Raw genomic sequence first — 19659 nt, 5'->3', positions numbered from 1 at the left:
TGGCCAACAGCAACACTTAACATGTAGGATGGGACATGACGCCTGTTAGGCGATATTAGGTACACTTTTTTAACGACAGAGACAACGTTATTAAAGGCCAGGTCTCATTTTATACCTGAGTACGGTGAGAGAATGTGAGTAAAGAGCCTTTTTCAAGGACTCAATTATGCGCCGAACGAGGCGGACCCAGGGCCTTCCGATCCGAAAGCGAGTGTCATACCACTAACTAGACAACATACCGCACTTTTACTTTAGGTCGAGTAAGTTTTTCACAGATTGATTCTCGACACATTTTTCCGATAATTTGATAAGTAGTCCTTCTGAACCATGAGGCCCATGGAGCAGGATTTTACCCCGTTTTCTATAGTGTGACACGGACAATAGCAATGATTGCTTGCTACCCTTTGAATAGGACTCTTGTCTATCGCAGAGTACTTTTCCCCAGATTTAACAGACCCAACTACCCTATCAATGCTGATGGATGGGAGAGCAATAAAAAGAAAAGGACGTATAAATATTTGCAGGTCGAATAACCTAAAATTGTTATGAGCTCATGGTTGTAATGAAAACACTCACAAACCAAGGCAAAAAAGTGTTAGCCAATTTCGACAATGTTTAATCAAGCCCATAATTCCGTTCGGTTATCAGACCTGCAATTATGTGAACATCGTTTTAATTATGACGTACTCAATGTCAAGTTTACAGATATTTGCCCTGTAACCTTGATCCGGCAATCTACATTCGGGTTCAAGGTTAGTGACGTCATCAAGGTCAATCAGTTTTATTCTTCCGTTGATCTTGATGAGATGTGCTTCTTTCATATCCGGCACAATGATAGAGCCTAGGGAAGAATGTTCGAGATAGACAAGAAGGTCGGCCATTTCTAGGGCATGTTGGAGTCTTTGCTGCCAGGGGAGAATCTGAGGAGAGACCAGAAATAAATTCCAATCAATGTCTCAATCTTGACAGTGTTTCTATAGAAGGAACGAATTTAACATCACTCGACTCTTTGTTAATATTTTAGACGGCCATTCTGGTGATAAGTTATATCTAAATTATATCAATCGGACTGTAAACGTTCAAGGTTACATATAGATTGTGCGTTGATACGCAATATCTGGTTGGCAGATGTTGTGAGTATTTTACCTAAACGCATAACATCAATTCAGCCTTGATCTAAATAATTAAGCTTTCTCTATTATACTCTAACTAATACAATTCCCTTTTCATCACCTGTATAAGTAGGTAGTCCTTCAGAGCCATTTGGCCCATGGAACCGGAGTTTACATCTGTGAAACGGACAATAGCAATTGCTTACTACCCTTTGGATAAGATACTAGTCTATTGTAAAGTACTTTTCACCTGATCTAACACTCACTCACTCACTCACTCACTCAATCCTCTCTGGGCCTGCTGACACTTGAGGCGATGCAAGGGATCTCCACCTGGTCCTGTTAGCTGCTATTCTTGGGGCCGCCTCGAGGCACAAACTTCGCCCGCTTTAGGTTTCCTCTCCACGGTACTTCTCCAGGTCTCCTTGGGCTGGTCTCCCTTCCTCTTGAAGTTGACGTTACTTAGCTCTTTATTATTATTATTTTAGACACCCTGTTAGTGATTAGTTCTCACTAAATTATATATATCAGACTACATATAAATGGTAACGGTAACACACTCTATTGTGGGTTGGTACGGTTAATCAACTGGCAGACGTTGTGAGTATTTTACCGGTCATCAATATTATATTTGATAGAGTTTAGTGAGAACTAATTACCCAACGGGTAATCTAAAAACAATAGCAAACACACACACACACACACACACACACACACACAACAGCACAACCACAAACATAATCACATAATATATTATTTACCTGCAAACTGTCGATGTGAAATCTTGACCCCAACTCATAGACAGACACAATTCCATGATGACTAATGTCGGTTGAATCGGCATCGTCATTCCTCACACAGAATCCAAGAAGATGCGCTATATTACGGTGAAATATTTCCATTGACAATAGAATTTCTTTCAAGATTTTAGCCGTAGCTGGAATGTAACATTTCTTTGACCGAGCCAACATTAATTCATCCATTGAATCTTGACGCCATTTTCGTCCAAGTTCTGAACTTTCATGGGAGTCCTCAAATGAATTTCTAACTCTCACATTTTCAAATCCTTCCAGATTGTCAAACATTTTAGATCCTAAATCTAATTGATCATTATCGTTATTCCTGATTTTATTACTTTGAACTTGTACTTTTTGTGTTGTCTTATATTTTTCCAAACATTCTTTGACACCTTGGATGTGCCTGGTCACCATCTTGACTGCGACCTTGACCCCATTATCCACTTCCGCTACAAAGGTCTGTTTTGAAACACCACGTCCGATAGGATGCAATAGTTTCATTTTTGATATATTTGAACAATTATAAAGCAACTCTATGCTTGGAAAATAGTTGCGTTTTTTTAAATTGTGGTAGATGGTTGTATCTAAAGCCTTTATTAAATCATTACTGACATCTAGTTCTTCGTTATTTTCCGAGAATAATGGATGATGGCTTTCTAAAAACACGTGCATAGAGTTATTTCCCATTTTACTCGGTATTGAGGCAAAGTCACTTCCAAAGGGCAAAATTATATTGTCACCCTTAGAAATGTGTTGCTTATTGGTTACATGATCCGTGCCTTTCTGCTTTCCAGAGGGGTCGGTGCTTATAATGTAGTTCGAGAAGTGCCGAATCTCAGTTTGTTTTGAATTTATAATCCTAGAACAATCAGTTCCAAGAATGTACTGTTTGATTGTAAAATGAGACAGGATGGCAACAAGAAATAACAGAATCAGAATTGTTACTTTTTGCTTATTCCGGGAAAATTTTAACATTCTTTCGTGATCAAAATAGCATGTTGACAATATCAATTGAGAAATTAAGGAGCAGGCACTCTATGTTGACTTTATGATGACTTTATGTTGACAATGCTAACCGTGAAAAGAGCAAGCTGGTCCTCCTGGGTTCAATTAAAAAGATAATCAAATCAAAACGTCCTCTTTCGTCATGGCATTTTGAATTTGTTTTCAAAATGTGAAAAGATGACATTCTAAACATGCTGGGTCATGTCATAGCCATCGTTAATATAGTCTGACACTAGAACCCTCTAGGACTTAAAATTTGACGTCATTTTTTAGGTTTGTGCAGTGTCTAGTGAGTTGTCGTTAGAAGAGCTCAAGGAAACAAGTTATTCCATTGGTTGAACCGTTGAATACAACTCACGATTTGTTTTCTTTTGTGGCCAAAGACTTGTCTTTTGACGCCATTTTTTGGTCAGTATCAGGCTATAAGTGTACGATGGCTACGGTCATACACGGAAAGAAAACGAGTTGACACTCCCACACAATCTATTGGACACCTCAAAGTCACCAGATGATATGTGACCCACCGTCTCAAAACGGTGTTATGTCGGAACGAACCAGATGCTTAAAAGCCGAATTTAATGTTAAACTGGTCAACAATATAAATTGTTGGCATTAGCACCCTAGAATATGGTATCCATTCTCCTCAATAAAACATATGAACTCAACACAAGACTGATATTTCTGGATATAACTTCAATTTTCAACATCTTAACCATCCCGACTTAATACCGTTTTGAGGCGAAGGGTCACAAATGTGAAAAACCAAATTACTAAGTGATTAATTCTATGCGGTAAACAAGACAACTAATCTTCTCTTTAACCAGTTAACTGTATGTTGTACTCTGGAAAAACAGGAATTTAAAATTTTGGCCAGATAACGCGTCCTTTAAATATCGATAGATTTAGATTACCCTCCTCTTGGCAAAAACACTCAAACCAGGACTTCGATGAAGTCCTAGAAGTGAGAGTTTTTGACAAGAGGAGGATCATTATAATCGATGGAAGTAGGAAGGACGAGTTTGCTGGGCAAATTTTTAAATACTTATCTGTGTGTGTGTGTGTGTGTTTGTGTGTGTGTGTGTGTGTTTGTTTGAGTTTGTTTTTGTTTTGTTTTGTTTGGGGGGGGGGGTGTGTTGTGTTTGTGGGGGGGGGGGGGGTTGTTGGGTGTGGTGGGGGTGTTTTGTTGTTGGTGGGGGTGGGGGTGTTGTTTTTTTGTTTGTTTTTTGTTTGTTTGTTTTGTTTTTTTGTTTCTTTGTGGTTTTTTTTTTTTTTTTTTTTTTGGGGGGGGGGGGGGGGGTATTGTGGGTTTTTTGGTTTTGTTAGAGTACGACAATAAAATGGGACTATGATACGAGACCACATAGGATATACCTAATGCATATAAAACTAAGAATTAGTACACATAAAACTAAGAACTGGTGTGATTAAAACTAAGAACTGGTACACATAAAACATAGAACCGATACACATATAACTAAGAACTGGCGCACATAAAACTAAGAACTGATGCAGAGGAAATATAGAACTGGTGAATATAAAACAATTAACTGGTACACATAAAACTACGAACTGGTAACACATCAAACGAAGAATTGCTGCACATAGAACTAAGAACTGGTGAAAATATATCTAAGAACTGGTGAAGATAAAACTAAAACTGGTGCACATAAAACTAAGAAAGAGAAGACATAAAACTAAGAATTTGCGCACATAAAACTTAGAAAAACTTTAATCATATCCTTTGGTCAGATCGACGTGTACATATTTGCAGGTCTGATAACTCAAATTGTTATGGACTCAATGTTGTAAAGGAAATATTCTCAAACCAACGCGAACTATTGTCCTTTACAACAATGTTATAAGCCCATTATTGCATTCGGTTATTAGACCTCCAAATATGTGCATCTAGTGTTAGATCCTAGCCTTGTCCTAGTAATACAGACTGGGTAGTGTCATCCATAACACGAACAATCTCAAAATTTTCTGAAAGGTTAACTAACTTTAATAAGACCGCCAGCAAGTAGTAGTAGTAGTAGTAGTAGTAGTAGTAGTAGTAGTAGTAGTAGTAGTAGTAGTAGTAGTAGTAGTAGTAGTAGTAGTAGTAGTAGTAGTAGTAGTAGTAGTAGTAGTCTAGCGTTGTAAAGAGTAATAAACAAAAATGAATGTAACAGCTTCAAATATAAACAAGATACCAAACACAGAACATTTCGGGATCAAAACCCTTCTTCAACCAACAACAAAAAAACATTGAAAAATAAATACATTACTAAATTTTTTTTGAGACCAGATCGACGACACAAATAGCAATATATTTATTTTTTCATTGTTGGTTGTTTTTATGTTGTTTTTTTTTTTTTTTTTTTTTTTTTTTTTTTTTTTTCTTTTTTTTTTTTTTTTTTTTTTTTTTGGTTGAAGAAGGGTTTTGAGTCCGAAACGTTCGGTGTTTGGTATTTTGTTCTCTTTTTAAAGCTGTTATATTCATCTTTTTTTTTTTTAATCTGTTTTTTTTTTTTTTTTTTTTTTTTTTTTTTTTTTTTTTTTTTTGATTATTGCTTTTTACAGTCCACAGCATCTAGCAGCTTAGGATCACTTAGTCCCGAGTTGAAATGTTTGTGAGAGTATCTACCTAAAGGCAAGGCAAGACTCGTGGTGCGTGGAACTCGTGCTTGGTTTACATCGACTCGTGGGCTGGATGATGCGGCGCTTAGATAATGACTTGACCTACTGACGACTTAGGGCCTTTCGTTCCATCGATTTATGAGTGTGACACTCTCCACCCCGACGCTCTCCTTTATGTGCGTGGGTTTTGTTTTGTTTTTTTTGTTTTTTGTTTGTTTGTTTTTTTTTTTGTGGGCTTTTTTGTTTTGTTTTGTTGTGTGTTTGTGTGTGTGTGTGTGTGTGTGTGTGTGTGTTGTTTGTTTGTTTTATTTTTGCTGTTGTCGTTGTTTTGTTTTGTTTTGTTTTGTTTTTTTTTGTTTTGTTTTTTTTTTTGTTTTTGGGGGGGGGGGTTGAGGTTTTTTATTGTTGTATTTTTAAAAATCTTTTTAATTATTACGTGCGGCTAGATTATGGTCTTGTGGTAGGGTATGACAATTTAGGTTATCAAACCTGCAAATAGGTTACACTTAGTTCTGAACCATTAATAAGCGTGACGCGAGACAGAAAAATGTTACAATGACATTTTGTTTAAATTTTAGCATACGATGATGTTATCTTTTTGAGCTTTTATATAGCGCAATATCCACTAAACGCGCTCAAAGCCCTGACCAACAACATGTAGAACGGGATATTTTACGGGACATGACGCCTGTCGGGCGACATTGCATTTTTTTTTTCGACAGAGACAACGCCGTTAACGACCAGATACTCGTTTTACACCTGAGTACGGTGAAAGAATGTGAGTAAAGAGCCTTTTCCAAGGACTCAACTATGAGTGAAGCGAGGCTCGAAGCCAGGACCTTCCTATCCACAAGACCACATTGGTTAGAATCAGCGTGGGTGCGCAACTGGATGCGCGGGTTGACGGAGGTAGGAAACAATAACAAACCCACATGGTTGCCATTACCTCCACCATCATTCTCGCTCACGGTTTGTGGAAAGCACTTCATTACAGGCACGTAATAGTAAATCTAGTTTTTGTTTTGAACATTTCTATTATTATTCTTTGTAAATTGACCCATATTAAAAGAAACATACAAACAAAACAGGCATGACCAGTCACTAACAATGCCGTGTAGTGTGTAGACAGTAACACAGTACGGTGAACATGACTGAGACTGGGATCGGAATGTCGGAACCCATGAGTCGTTCACAACTCTGCCTCACGTATTCATTTAATCAGTCAATTTAATTTTTATTAAGCTTGCGTAAAACATACAAACAACAAAGACATGACCAGTCACTAACAATGCAGTGTAGTGTGTAGACAGTAACACGGTACGGTGAACATGAATGACACTGGGATCGGAATGTCGGAACCCAGTAGTCGTTCGCAACTCAGCCTCGCGTACTCATTTAATCAGTCAATTTAAATTTCATTTAGCTTGCCTATTCTTCAAGTTTATGTTATATTCACTTTTTCTATTTAAAAAGGGTAATCCAAACAGACCATAAAAACGATTTTATAATAAGCCGACTTCAACTTCCATCACTTACGACACGAACTTATTTTGGGTGGGTTTTTTTAACAAAACCGTTTGACTCAAACTAAAGCTTCGGCATTGGATAAGGAGCGAGGTCCCTGTTGCCATCTTGCTTAGTTTATACAGAGACTGGGTTGCCAGCTTGGCTGTTCTTGATAAATAGTAGTAAATAGCACAACCTTGTGCAATGAGAGATAGAGAGAGAAAGATTTTGAACAAAAAACGAATATCTCTCTCTCTCTCTTACCCTCTCTCTCTCTCTCTCTCTCTCTCTCTCTCTCTCTCTCTCTCTCTCTCTCTCTCTCCCTCCCTCTCTCTCTCTCTCTTCCTATTTCATCTGTCACACTGTTTGACAATCTTCTTCACCTGGCTCACTTGTACTTGTAATATCGGGTGTAAGGTAAAATTTTGAACAATTATTATTATTTATAAAATGCAGAAACTTTGCAAATAAACCGATAGACTAGATATTAATTCGATTCGAAAAGTGGAACACAAAAGGAGAATTTGCGAATACCCGGTCCAGACATAAGCGTCATGGTCTTATTTATAAAGTGCAGAATCTTTGCAAATAAACAGATAAAATAGAGATTAATTCCATTCGAAAAGTGGAACACAAAAGCAGAATTTGCGAATGCCCGGTCCAGACATAAGTGTTATGGTCTTATTTATAAAGTGCAGAAACTTTGCAAATAAACGGATAAGATAGAGATTAATTCGATTCGAAAAGTGGAACATAAAAGCAGAATTTGCGAATGCCCGGTCCAGACATAAGCGCTATGGTCTTATTTATAAAGTGCAGAAACTTTGCAAATAAACGGATAAGATAGAGATTAATTCGATTCGAAAAGTGGAACACAAAAGCAGAATTTGTGAGTACCCGGTCCAGGCATAAGCGTCATGGTCTTGTTTAAATGAAACAATGCCATTTAAAAAAATATGTGGTCAATGAGTAATTAAGCTAAATATGCGGAGTTCAAATAGATAACTTGATCTGTGAATTTTTTTTATAATTAGCTGTTTTTATTCTCCATCATTTAGGTTATGTGATTAAGTTTATAATTGAAATACAAACTTTATCTCACTTATCAATGTTTTGCAATAAAGGAGAGTGTGAGTGAACCTGAGCAAAGGAAATTATTTGAGAGAGTGATATTTATCATGCTTTTCAGTTTGTAGTTGAATTCTAGAATGGATTCTTTATAGTTCTCATTGATTGTATGTCAGTATGTCAGTCTTTAGGACGCCGATTACCCTAATGCGACCACAATTTACAATGTGACGGCCACAAGCCCGTTAAACGCAGAGTGGGGTATTGTTGTTTGCAAGTAATGCTATGGTTTTAATAGGATACCTGTCTCCTATTAAAATACATTCCTGTGTTGGATTTTGGATTAAATTCATGTCTTCTTCGGATTTTGGGATATTTAATTTTCATGGATTGTGATTGTGATTTTCAAGACTATTAATGTAAGTAAATGCCCAAATAGATATTTTTATTCATTTATTCTTTATTTATTTTTTTTAGTTTTGTTTTGTTTTGAAGCATTTATTATAAGAAATATTGTACATATGCACTTATACACCAAAGACTATATCCTTTCAACTGCTTATTATTATTATTATTATTATTATTATTATTATTATTATTATTATTATTATTATTATTATTATTATTATTATTATTATTATTATTATTATTATTATTATTATTATATTATAATAATAATAATAATAATAATAATAATAATAATAATAATATAATAATAATAATAATAATAATAATAATAATAATAATAATAATAATAATAATAATAATAATAATAATAATAATAATAATAATAATAATAATAATAATAATAATAAATAATAATAATATAATAATAATAATAATAATAATAATAATAATAATAATAATAATAATAATAATAATAATAATAATAATTATAATAATAATAAGTGCATTGAGTGAAATCCCAATCATGGTTGCCCAAATAAAACTGGCGCTAGAATCCCGACTACCTGTCTAAACGAATGTTGTTTGTACGATACATACTAACTACACGTTCAATATCGGGGGCAGAAAATATACGTTTGGTTTTATGAAATTAAAACAGTAGTCCCACATTGTTCTTTGATGTTATTTGTGGTTGCATTTGCTTTGAAACTTACACATTATATTGTGTTACATTGTTTACAAAATATTTCTGGTACTCGTATACATGTGTAGTCAACGGACCACCGGTCAATCGTGTTCTTTATTATTTTATTATTAATTTTGGCTTGACATCTTACATATGTGAATTTGACAGGTTGTTATGGATGGTAATTATAACATTAAGTGATTTTTAAACATTTTTACGGCGTTTTAAATGTCTTTCTTGCATTCATTGCCGAGCACCTCCACTTTTCTGTTACTATTTTAACGACCAGCTGATTTTCTCTTGCCTCCCCTTTAATTTCGCCTACTTTTTTCAGAACGAGGCGTGGGAGTGGCTAATAGCCGCACAAATAATGGCAAACGTTCTGGTCATGATGGTGGTGGTAGTGACGATCGGTGGTAATGGTGGAAAAGCCATTTTTACTCTCCGATGAGGGTGAGAAAGTGTTGAGAGTGAATGACTTTCCGCAGCAAGAATTTAATAAGCCCATTAGTGTGCTCACTGTCACAATAATATGTGTTTGTTGGCGCGCGCGTTTGTGTGTGTGTGAGAGAGAGAGAGAGAGAGAGAGAGAGAGAGAGAGAGAGAGAGAGAGAGAGAGAGGGGGGGGGGAGGTAGGGAGGGAGAGAGAGGGGGGGAGGAGAGAGATTAAGAGAAAGTGTGTGTGTGTGTGTGTGTGTGTTTGTGTGTGTGTGTTTGTTTGTTAATAGTGAATGAGTATGAGGGTATGAGTGGATGTGTGGATATGCATGCTGCCATTGCCACGTACATGCTTTGTTTCAGTAACTTGTTTCATTTCATGTTTCAGACACTAAAACTTTATACTGATCAACGTCTGTTCCTAACTCTTTGTGTCAGAAAATCTCATTGAATAGTTAGTGACGATTTCGAAAGTAGAATGAGACGCCGATTGTGTTGAGTTGATTCAAAGAACACAAATTAAGATTTAAAAAGAATCAAGCAATACAATTACAATGTCTTCCGTACAAAGCGTTGGAGCCCCAAGAGAAAAGCTTGTAGCTTTAGAAAAGATTGAAAAAGATATATGCACTGCTATTCAAACTGCAGGTGAGCGGTTTTGTTTACTCCGTTGTCGTTATCCAGACTCAGACTCAGACTCTATACAGTACAGTACAGTAGTACAGTACTACAGTCTACAACAGGCGTATAGTACAGACGCTGTCTCACTGAACTGTTTGACAATGAGGTCAGTTATAATAATCACCAATAAATTTGATACACAAAAGGCCAAACTAGTCATGAAAAAATCCAAAATAATTTGAAAAGAAAAACAAAGAAAGAAACAATGCTACTAATAGGGAGTTTAATAGAAATTCTAAATGTACCTCACACACTTGAAACCAATGTCATATGAAAGAGCTGGCAACACAGATTACAAAACAGTTTGAATTTTGTTTGTATCTTGATTAGAAATGTAGTTACGGCAGTTCAAAGTCTGAAATTTCAGACCGATTTTTACCCCAAAATTACCATTGCAAAGTTGTGACCGAAATCGCGTGATGTTAATAAAAAATGGTTAAAACGGTCAATATGGAGTTCTTATCATATATTGTATACCAAAATGTTCGTCTTATCGAGGACAATGCATTTACATTAATAAAGAGGAAGATAAACATTTCAAATTAACACATTATTACATAATATGACGCAAATGTTACATAATCAAAAACTCGGCTAGACGTAAGAAACAATTTGCTCTATCACTTTTGGATTTATCCCCAATATCTCACTGAAACAATTGCAAATAATCCCCTCTTCTAATTAATACATAGAGAATAAAAAAGGGTTTGAGAGTATTTAAATCAAAAGATATAAACATGTTGTGTAATGACATAATGAGTTTATATTTACCTATGGCAATTCAATTGCATATAAATAAAATGGTAGATTGAAAAAGTTCAAATAAATTGAAACAGATTCCCTATTATACCTAATTAGAAGGAAAATTCTGGCTTTTAATACTTTAAAAAATTCTGCTGAACCACTTTGGGTTTATTGCTATTACATCATTTGAACTGACAATTAATATAATTTTATCCCCCCACCCCCTCCCCCCTTCTCTCTCTATGTATGGGGGTGTCAAAACTAATAGAACTTCTTACCATAATAATTATTAAGGCTAAGGCCTTTAGAATATATGGATACAAATGATAAACATATCTAAACATATGGGAAAGAAACTTGATGACTTGATGGCAAAGTAAAATAAAATTAAATTAAAGCAATTGGTATTTTTAAAATATCGATATTATTAATATCGGATTTCACAAAGAGAAGAAATATACGAACTTTTAAAACAAAAACTCTAAAATGCCCATAAATAAAGTTGGAAAGTATGTATTCAAAATAAAAACATAGCAGATAATAGTACTGAAAATATTATGGACTAAATTTAACATAATACATAACTAAATTTAAAATATCGATATGAATATCGATATCGTCCGGCAGCCATGATGAGAAGATAATGTAAACAAGGCATTTCGGCGCAGAGTTAAAAGGTGTCTGCGCATCGATATAGAGCCCTGAAATTTGGCATGAATAAAGTTTAGATGTTATTCTAAAAACAAGCGTTTAAATTTTTAAAACACACGCGGTAAATAAAAAAATAAATGCATTTGAAAATTGCCAAATTTTAACTTCCTATAACTTCTGGAATTATTAATGGATTTTTCCTTAAGTGGCACCATTTAAAAGGAAATTGAAAGACGAAAATAATGATATCAAAATATCTGCGATATTCCTCTTTACAACGAAGTTATGCATCTTTAATTGAACCCCCCAAAACGCGAACGGCAATTTCCGGTCACAACTTTCCTATGGGCGAGTTGGGTCAAAATTTGACTGCCACTGCTGCTGCTTACTAAACTGCCTACTGCTAACGACTAAGTTGGCTAAGGCCAAACCAGTATTCTAATGCCTCATGCCAAATCCGGAGGAATTCCAATTAGTACTTTCACAGCACTTTTATTATATTACTTAATCTTTTCCCCATTATGGACTTTCAATTAGTTGCAATGTCCTATAGATATTACTATTTAAGATAAGTTTCATTTTTATAAGTACACAAGTGGTGTGTGTGATCTGATTAGTTGTTTTTTTTTAATTTGAAAAACAATTTGCTGAGAGTACAATGTCAAAGGCGATAATAAATAATTTTTTTGGTAATATTTTGTTGTTTTTTTCAAGCGTGAGTGATTATAATATTATGATAATAATAAGTTACATTCTCAGAAGATTGCACAGAGGAGCCATTTTTATAGTGTTGATGGTTTTCCTCGGATCTGTGGAAACCCGCAAGTTTTTAGTCACAGGTAGAAACATCAGTTGCTTACTTTATGGTTCTGACATTCATGATAAAAGTCATAGTGAATTTTTAGATCTGAACAAGTGTGTATGAAAGGTGCCAGTGACAAAGCAAGAAAGAAAAATACAAGAAAAAACAACATCCCAAAAAATCAATCGACCTCAACTGAGGATCGAACCTCATCAGACCTTCTGAATACTGGTCAGACGCGCTACCATTACACATAGTGAATTTTTACCAACATCTCATGTAATTATTACAGACAGTTCAACTGTGCCCTTCCTTATTCTTTTATTCTCGTTTTCTATTTTTTTTTCTGTTCATTCCTTTAGGTCAAGCATTCCAAGAGCTCTCCAAAGATAAGCCAGCACAGAAACATGTGGAAAGTCACACATCAAATTTCTTGAAAATGTTACAGGAAATTGAGAATGGTCTCGGTCAGCAAATCAGTTACCTCACTCAGGTCTCAACAGGTGATGATGATGAATTTTAAAACATTCCAATTGTCTTCTTTTATTTTTAATACAAACACTTTATACAATTGTTCTCATGATCACGTGAAAGGGAAAAAAATAAGAAAAAGGATGATATGATGAAATAATAATAATAATAATAATAATAATAATAATAATAATAATAATAATAATCTTTATTGTCCAAATTAAAGGCAATTCATGTGAGGTAAACAATGCTCAGTTTGGTTCATGGTATGAAAATCAACACGTTTACAAATACAGACACAGCCATACACGAACATACACGCTTGCACATTGTTTCTACACATGTATACAAAAGAAATGAGCGTACATACATACACATATACATACATACATACATACATACATACATACATACATACATACATACATACATACATGCAGACATACATACAAACCAGCATACCATCGTATATGCATGCCTACATATCAAAATTGTTTATTTCAGGAAATATACATGATAATGTAACAAGGGTAACATATTCATTGACATAATACCATTTCCTAAAATAATGTACAATGAATAGAGCTGGAGTATTATTTTGAACAGTGAAGTTTCAGACTCTGCCACAGAATGTCCCAGAGGTAATAATGATATTAGTGTTGATGACGATGATAATGATGATGATGATGACGATGATGAAGATGTAATAAGGCGATAGGTCGCTAGTCGTCGGCGTTGTCGACATACATACACACATACATACATACATACACACATACATACATACATACATACATACATACATACATACATACATACATACATACATTACATACGTACATACATACACACATACACACAGACAGACAGATAGAACGATACGATATATTTGCTGGGACAGCAGATAACCATATTATAAATATAGTGTCTTATATTAAGAAGAAGATGGCAATGATTGTGATGATGATGATGATGAAATGAAATTGATGAAATTTTAATTCCAGTTTTTCATCAATGATGTGGAGGTTTCAGGTTTCCCCTTTATCAATAGACAAGAGGTCATCTGTGTAAAGACGATAATGGACATTGAGTCATATTCTTTTATCATTCTGAACGTTGCTGCCAAATTTTCTTTTTCTTTTTTATTTAGATGATGATTTATAAATAACTAAAAATTCTCTTCATTCATACTCCGGGGGAAAACTGTTCTGTAAGATCTAACTCCATCATGAGATTTTGAGGTTATTTGGTCTAGTGGTATGACACTACTCTGAATTCGAGTCCCACTATGAGCAGCGAAAAGGCTCTTTACTCACATTCTCTCATCTGACTCAGGAGTAAAATGAGTACCAGGCCATTAACAGCATTGTCTCTGTCCCCCCTCCTCAAAAATAAATAATTGTAATATCGCCTACAGGCATCATGTCTCATCCAACATGTTAAATGTTGCTGTTAACTTTATATATTTCGTATATATTGTGCTGTACAAAAGCTCTTTATTTTTTTTTCATGCTTATTGTCTCTTAACTTTTTTCCATTGACAGGTCAGCCCCATGAAGGCTCTTCTTACGCTTCCCAAAAAGATCTTCAAATGGCCTATCACAGACTGGAGCACGTCAAAAGTAGATTAGGAGAATTAGAAAAGATCAGACAAGAACACATCAGAATAAAACACAACGGAGGGATGAATCGCAGCTACTCCGTTCCTGACCAGTCACAACCTTTGACCCCTCAACAACAACAAAGAGACCAGAAACCTCAATAGTGATGATATTTGAATTTATTTATTTTTTATTATAGATAGAACGAAGTTGACGTCACACACTCATTCTTTTTTTTTGCCATCCACATTTATGAGCAATTCTCTCTAAACTGTATTATCCAGACTTACAACGTTCAAGGTTACACATATTTTTGTGTGTTGGTCTGTTACTGTTATATTGTCGGATGGCAATGTTGTGTGATTCTTAACCAATCACACACTATCTATAGATGATACGAAGTTGACGTCACTCAGGCCTTTGTTATTGTTTTTTTTGCCATCCGCATTTATGAGTAATTCTCACTAAACTGTATTAACCAGACTATAAACGTTCATGGTTATACATAGTTTTGTGGGGTGGTCCGTTATATTTCCGGATGGCAATGTTGTGAGTTTCTTAGCCAATCGCACAGCATCTGTACAGCAAAGTTACAGGGACAATGTCTACTCCTGCTGTCCAAAGCAACTGCTAAGGTAAAGTGGGCGCTACTTAACTGCTAGAACCTGTGTACTGTCAAAATCAATAAACAAAAATGAATATATCGGTTTCAATAAAAAAAAAGAACAAAATACCAAACAGAAAATGTTTTTGGGATCAAAACCCTTCGTCTGAGCCGGAAAAGTTCTGTGTTTGGTATTTTGTTCTTTTTTTTTCTTTTTTTTTTTAAACTGGTAATTTCATTTTTTTTTAAAATTACTTTTTAAAGTGGACCTGGAAGACCAACCAGTCGTGATGGCAACTTATTATTTGTCAGGAGACTATATTATATTGAAGGCCTTGTTAATCCTTTTAAATTAATTGTATGCTCAATTGGGATTAGATCCACCTGCTCGGGAATATTGAATTTTTATCATAATATCATAATCATTAAGGGTTACATAGGTCAAAAGAGCTTTAAATTCTCTGTTGTTTTTGCAAATATAAACATAAAATAGTTTTAAAATAAAAAATAATAACTTGAGCATTGATATGGTGCATCATCCATTAAACCTGCTCAAATCACTTTACAAGAGGTCATTAGTCAACAGCAAAACTTAACATGTCGGACGAGACATGACACTTGTTAGAAAATATTACTATTTTTTCCGTACAGAGAGACAGATGTTAACAGTCAAGTACTCATTTTACACCTGAGTACAGTGAGAGAATGTGAGTAAAGTGCCTTTTCGAAGGACTGAACTATGCGCTGCTCAGAACGGGAATCAAACTCTGGACCTGCCCGTCCAAAGGCAAGTGTCATACTACTAGACCACACTGCTGCGTATTGTCGACCTAATTCAACCTGATGCGATCTTCTTTTTTTTAATTTTGGATCCCTGTCGGAAAACTTAAACTTTGAGTGATTTTCACGACGGTAAAAATGACACCCCAAGAGCTAGAGCTCCTTGGGCCTATTGTCTCGGAAAGACTATTTTTTAACATTGAATTTATAGCAGCCACAAATAAGAAATGATGTTAAAATCCATTCATTACAATGGAGAATAAATACAATTTCATACATTGCAAAAGAAAACTCAAAATGTTCTTGTTTCTGATCATTTTAATTTTTACATTCACTTTTCAGGGTCCTATTTATACTGACATGCAGATCAGCCTATTATTATTGCCAAAAAATTGTAGAATTACGACATTTTGGCTCCAATTACAAAACTTCATGGGCATCTTTAAGTCATTAGATACTTGTGAAAATGAAAGTGTATGCCAGACTAGATCATTTTTAAGATTTTGAAGTGTTATTTATTCCCTGTGAGGGTAAATTTTTATTTTTAAAGTTAACTATAACGACTAAAATATTTTAAAGTCCTAACAATTACGAATTTTTAAATTTTCAAATAGGCAGATTTGTATGTGTAATACCGTTTTGAGAAAATGGGTCATAATTGGGGAAAGAGATCATGGCGAAAGCCAATAGATGTGCTAAAAAGTGCTTCATATGAGGTCCCAAACCAACAGCAATGCAGTACTCGCTTGATTCTAGCACAATCTGCAAATACAACACGCTGGAGCTGGTTGACCGAATGTATTGGTTACTTCTCTCTCTTGTGCATCAGATCTTGGCACACTCAGATTCTAGCAAGCTTTTTGGCTTCTCCCAAGAAATAGCTTGAATCCAGCCAATTACTGTACTGAAATTGTTGAGATATGACTCTTGTGTAAGTCTCTTTTGCTATGACTCCACTTTGCACTGCCAGCAGTGGGGCTCGAACCAGGGTCCTACAGAAGCAAAATATCCTGGATGGGATCTTTTGACCTCCCATGGTGGGCAAGAGGTCATTTGCTGTGTCTTCCAACCCTTTATGTCTGTTTTCCGAGTTCCTCTCTATCCTTTGTCTTGGAATGAGATTATTTGGTTTGTCCTGGCCCTGGCTCCGCCAGAGTCCTTGGCTGAGCAGGAAACAGTCAAATATCTAGTATTTGTTTTGAGAGATGATATTTTTTTTCCTTGTAAATCATCTCCTAGTTATGTACTTTAATATTATTTTTTTGTTTTAAATATCATGTTTTGTAACCATTTGAGTGTATTCTTCTTTGTGGGATCTTGTGCTAGTGTCTGGATGAGACTGTAAGTAAGTGATCTCAAACTAAGTACACTGATAGTGTGCTCTTGGAATCTACATCTGTTCCCTATTTGAGCCATTCCCCTTTGTCTTACTTATTCTCATTGCTTTTAATATAGACCGTTGAGATAATCCCATTTTCTGTCTTTTTACTGATACTGAAATGACCTTAATGTGTCACAAACGTCGTAAAAACCCTTAAAAACAAAAACAAAAGATAGCCACTAAATTTTACACCGGAGTATGGTGACGAAAGTGAATAAAGAGTCTTTTGCAATGACTCAACTTTGCATCACCAAAGATGGGACTCGAACCAGGGACCTACTGAGGCCAAATATCATACCACATGGGTTCAAAGCTGCACAAATATTATAAAAATATGAACACTTATATAGCTCATCTCCACGAATTCTCAATACTCAGTGCACTTCACAATGTTTGATTTATTCCCCAAGTAAGTCGTACGGAACCATATTATTTCCTCTTCACACAGTACCAGTTGCCTCTCAAGCATCCTTTTTGTACTAACACTCTTACAATATCCGTCAGTCTCTATAGCCAGGTACTCATTCACACCTGTGTCAAGTGGGATAATATTTGTTAAATTAAGGACACAATGTGGAGACCAGAATTCTCACGATCATTCTCGCTCACCCAGCCACTGAGCAATGATTAACATCTCTTGACTTTTGTGACAAGACGATACACCATACCACCAAGCCACACATTTATTCGACAAATAATTTTGAGGATTTTTTTTTTATCTCCATGTAAACAGTAAATCATCTTGCTGTTATGCATAGTAGTAGTAGTAAGCCTCGCAGTCCGAATGACGCTTGCTGAGAATTGTGTGATTCAGTCATAGTCGATGAGTATAGCTGCTCTCTCCATCCATGTTGTTAATTGTTTCCATTGGTCATGCTCCTGGGCCAGAGTTTTGAGGCTGTCAAGATCTCGTTGTGACTTTAGTACGGAGGGCACTGCAATATTTCTTAGTTCTTCAGGGATTAATTCGGCCTCGTCTGAATCCAGAATTTTCTGATATGTAGAGAGATCCTGGTTTAGGGTAGTTACATATATGGGTATTCAAATGTATTAGCTATTTGTAAATATATGCCAGTTTCTGGTTTTGGATGCTGGGTGGGATTCCTGACATCCCAGGGCTGAGAATCTTCCACCTAAAGGCGGGTTTCCGCCTAAATGATAGTTTATCTCCGCCCATTCCCATCCCAATTCCTCCTTTTTCAAATTTTTTTTTGGGATATATATAAACAGTGATTTTTGAGAATTTCTCAGAAATTTGCCGTGTCAAACATTTTCCTCAAAACCACAAAATCACCATTATGTCTTATATCCCATAGTGGGCAGGGAGGCACTTACTGTGTCTTCTATTCCCCATATCTGTTTTCCAACTTGCTTTCTGTCTTTGTCTTGGAAAAAGATTACTTGGTTTTGTCCTGGCCATGGCCGGATACCCTGGCTGAGTGGGAAACAGTCAAATGTATAGTTAATTTTGGGAGATGATATTTTTTTCTTTGTTAATCATCTCTCTGTTATGCACTGCATTATGTTTTGTTTACATGTTATATATAATTTGTAAAAATTTGAGTGTGTTCCTCTTAGATGGGACCTGTGATTAACGTCAGGATGAGACATTTAGGTGATCTCAAACTAAGTAATTTGATAGTGTGCTCTTGGAATCTACATCTGTTTCCTATTTGAACAAGTTCCCCTTTGTCTTACCTTTTCTTGGGTGTACTTTAATTTTAATTCTAGAACTTTTTACTATCCCATATTCTTCCTTTTTACTGGCGCTGATATGACCTAAATGTGTTGCAAGCGCTGTAAAATCCTTAAAAACAACACAAAGTAGATCTTACGAGCGAAGGGGTTAGAAGGGTTTTGGATCTACTTGTGATGTCTAATTATATGTGTCCCTTTTGTCTTATTTATTTTTCTTAGGCGCTTCCCGCTTGTCTTTTACCACAGTGATAAAATCAAGATCTAACATCTTTTGATGATTGACTAATACAACTGAAGGAAACAAAAAAAAAAAATAAAAAATAATTCCCAAGCACCGCAAAAACACCTAAAAATAAACTATTGTAATTTTTGGATGTACTGTAATTGTAATATCACTTATCAGGCGTCATGTCCCATCCTAAATGTTAAATGTTGCTGTTCACCAGGGACCATTTGTAAAGCGCTTTGAGCATGTTTAGTGGATATTGCGCTATATAAAAGCTCTTTTTTTAATATTTACTGTCTTTTCTATTCAAAACTCAATCGTCATCAGGAAGCAGGCAGAATAAAGTGTTTTGGATCAAAAATTTGAAATTAAAAAGAGCCAA

At 35.3% G+C, this 19659-nt stretch overlaps 2 protein-coding genes across 2 annotated transcripts in view; one reads left to right on the top strand and one right to left on the bottom strand.

The window, feature by feature from the left end:
• LOC144980569 (uncharacterized) overlaps window positions 1–5752 on the bottom strand; it is a 6491-nt gene extending 739 nt beyond the window's left edge. Inside the window, exons 1-3 of the mRNA XM_078928245.1 lie at window positions 5475–5752; window positions 1874–3009; window positions 688–920 (exon numbers count right to left, since the gene is read on the bottom strand). Coding sequence (XP_078784371.1) covers window positions 688–920; window positions 1874–2884 — 1244 coding nt within the window. The 5' untranslated portion in view covers window positions 2885–3009; window positions 5475–5752. The remainder of the gene's footprint in view (window positions 1–687; window positions 921–1873; window positions 3010–5474) is intronic.
• A 4335-nt stretch (window positions 5753–10087) lies between these two features.
• LOC144980493 (mediator of RNA polymerase II transcription subunit 11-like) lies at window positions 10088–19605 on the top strand. The gene is made up of 3 exons (XM_078928108.1): window positions 10088–10286; window positions 12879–13019; window positions 14532–19605. Exons 1-3 carry the CDS (start codon window positions 10193–10195, stop codon window positions 14750–14752), a joined length of 456 nt encoding a protein of 151 aa, XP_078784234.1. The 5' UTR covers window positions 10088–10192; the 3' UTR covers window positions 14753–19605.
• The last annotated feature ends 54 nt before the right edge of the window (window positions 19606–19659 follow it).

This window comes from Berghia stephanieae, chromosome 10 (assembly GCF_034508935.2).
Source record: "Berghia stephanieae isolate SIO BIC M18660-M18661 chromosome 10, UCSD_Bste_1.3, whole genome shotgun sequence".
Classification (NCBI taxonomy): domain Eukaryota; kingdom Metazoa; phylum Mollusca; class Gastropoda; order Nudibranchia; family Aeolidiidae; genus Berghia; species Berghia stephanieae.
This window is presented reverse-complemented; position numbering and strand designations above follow the sequence as displayed.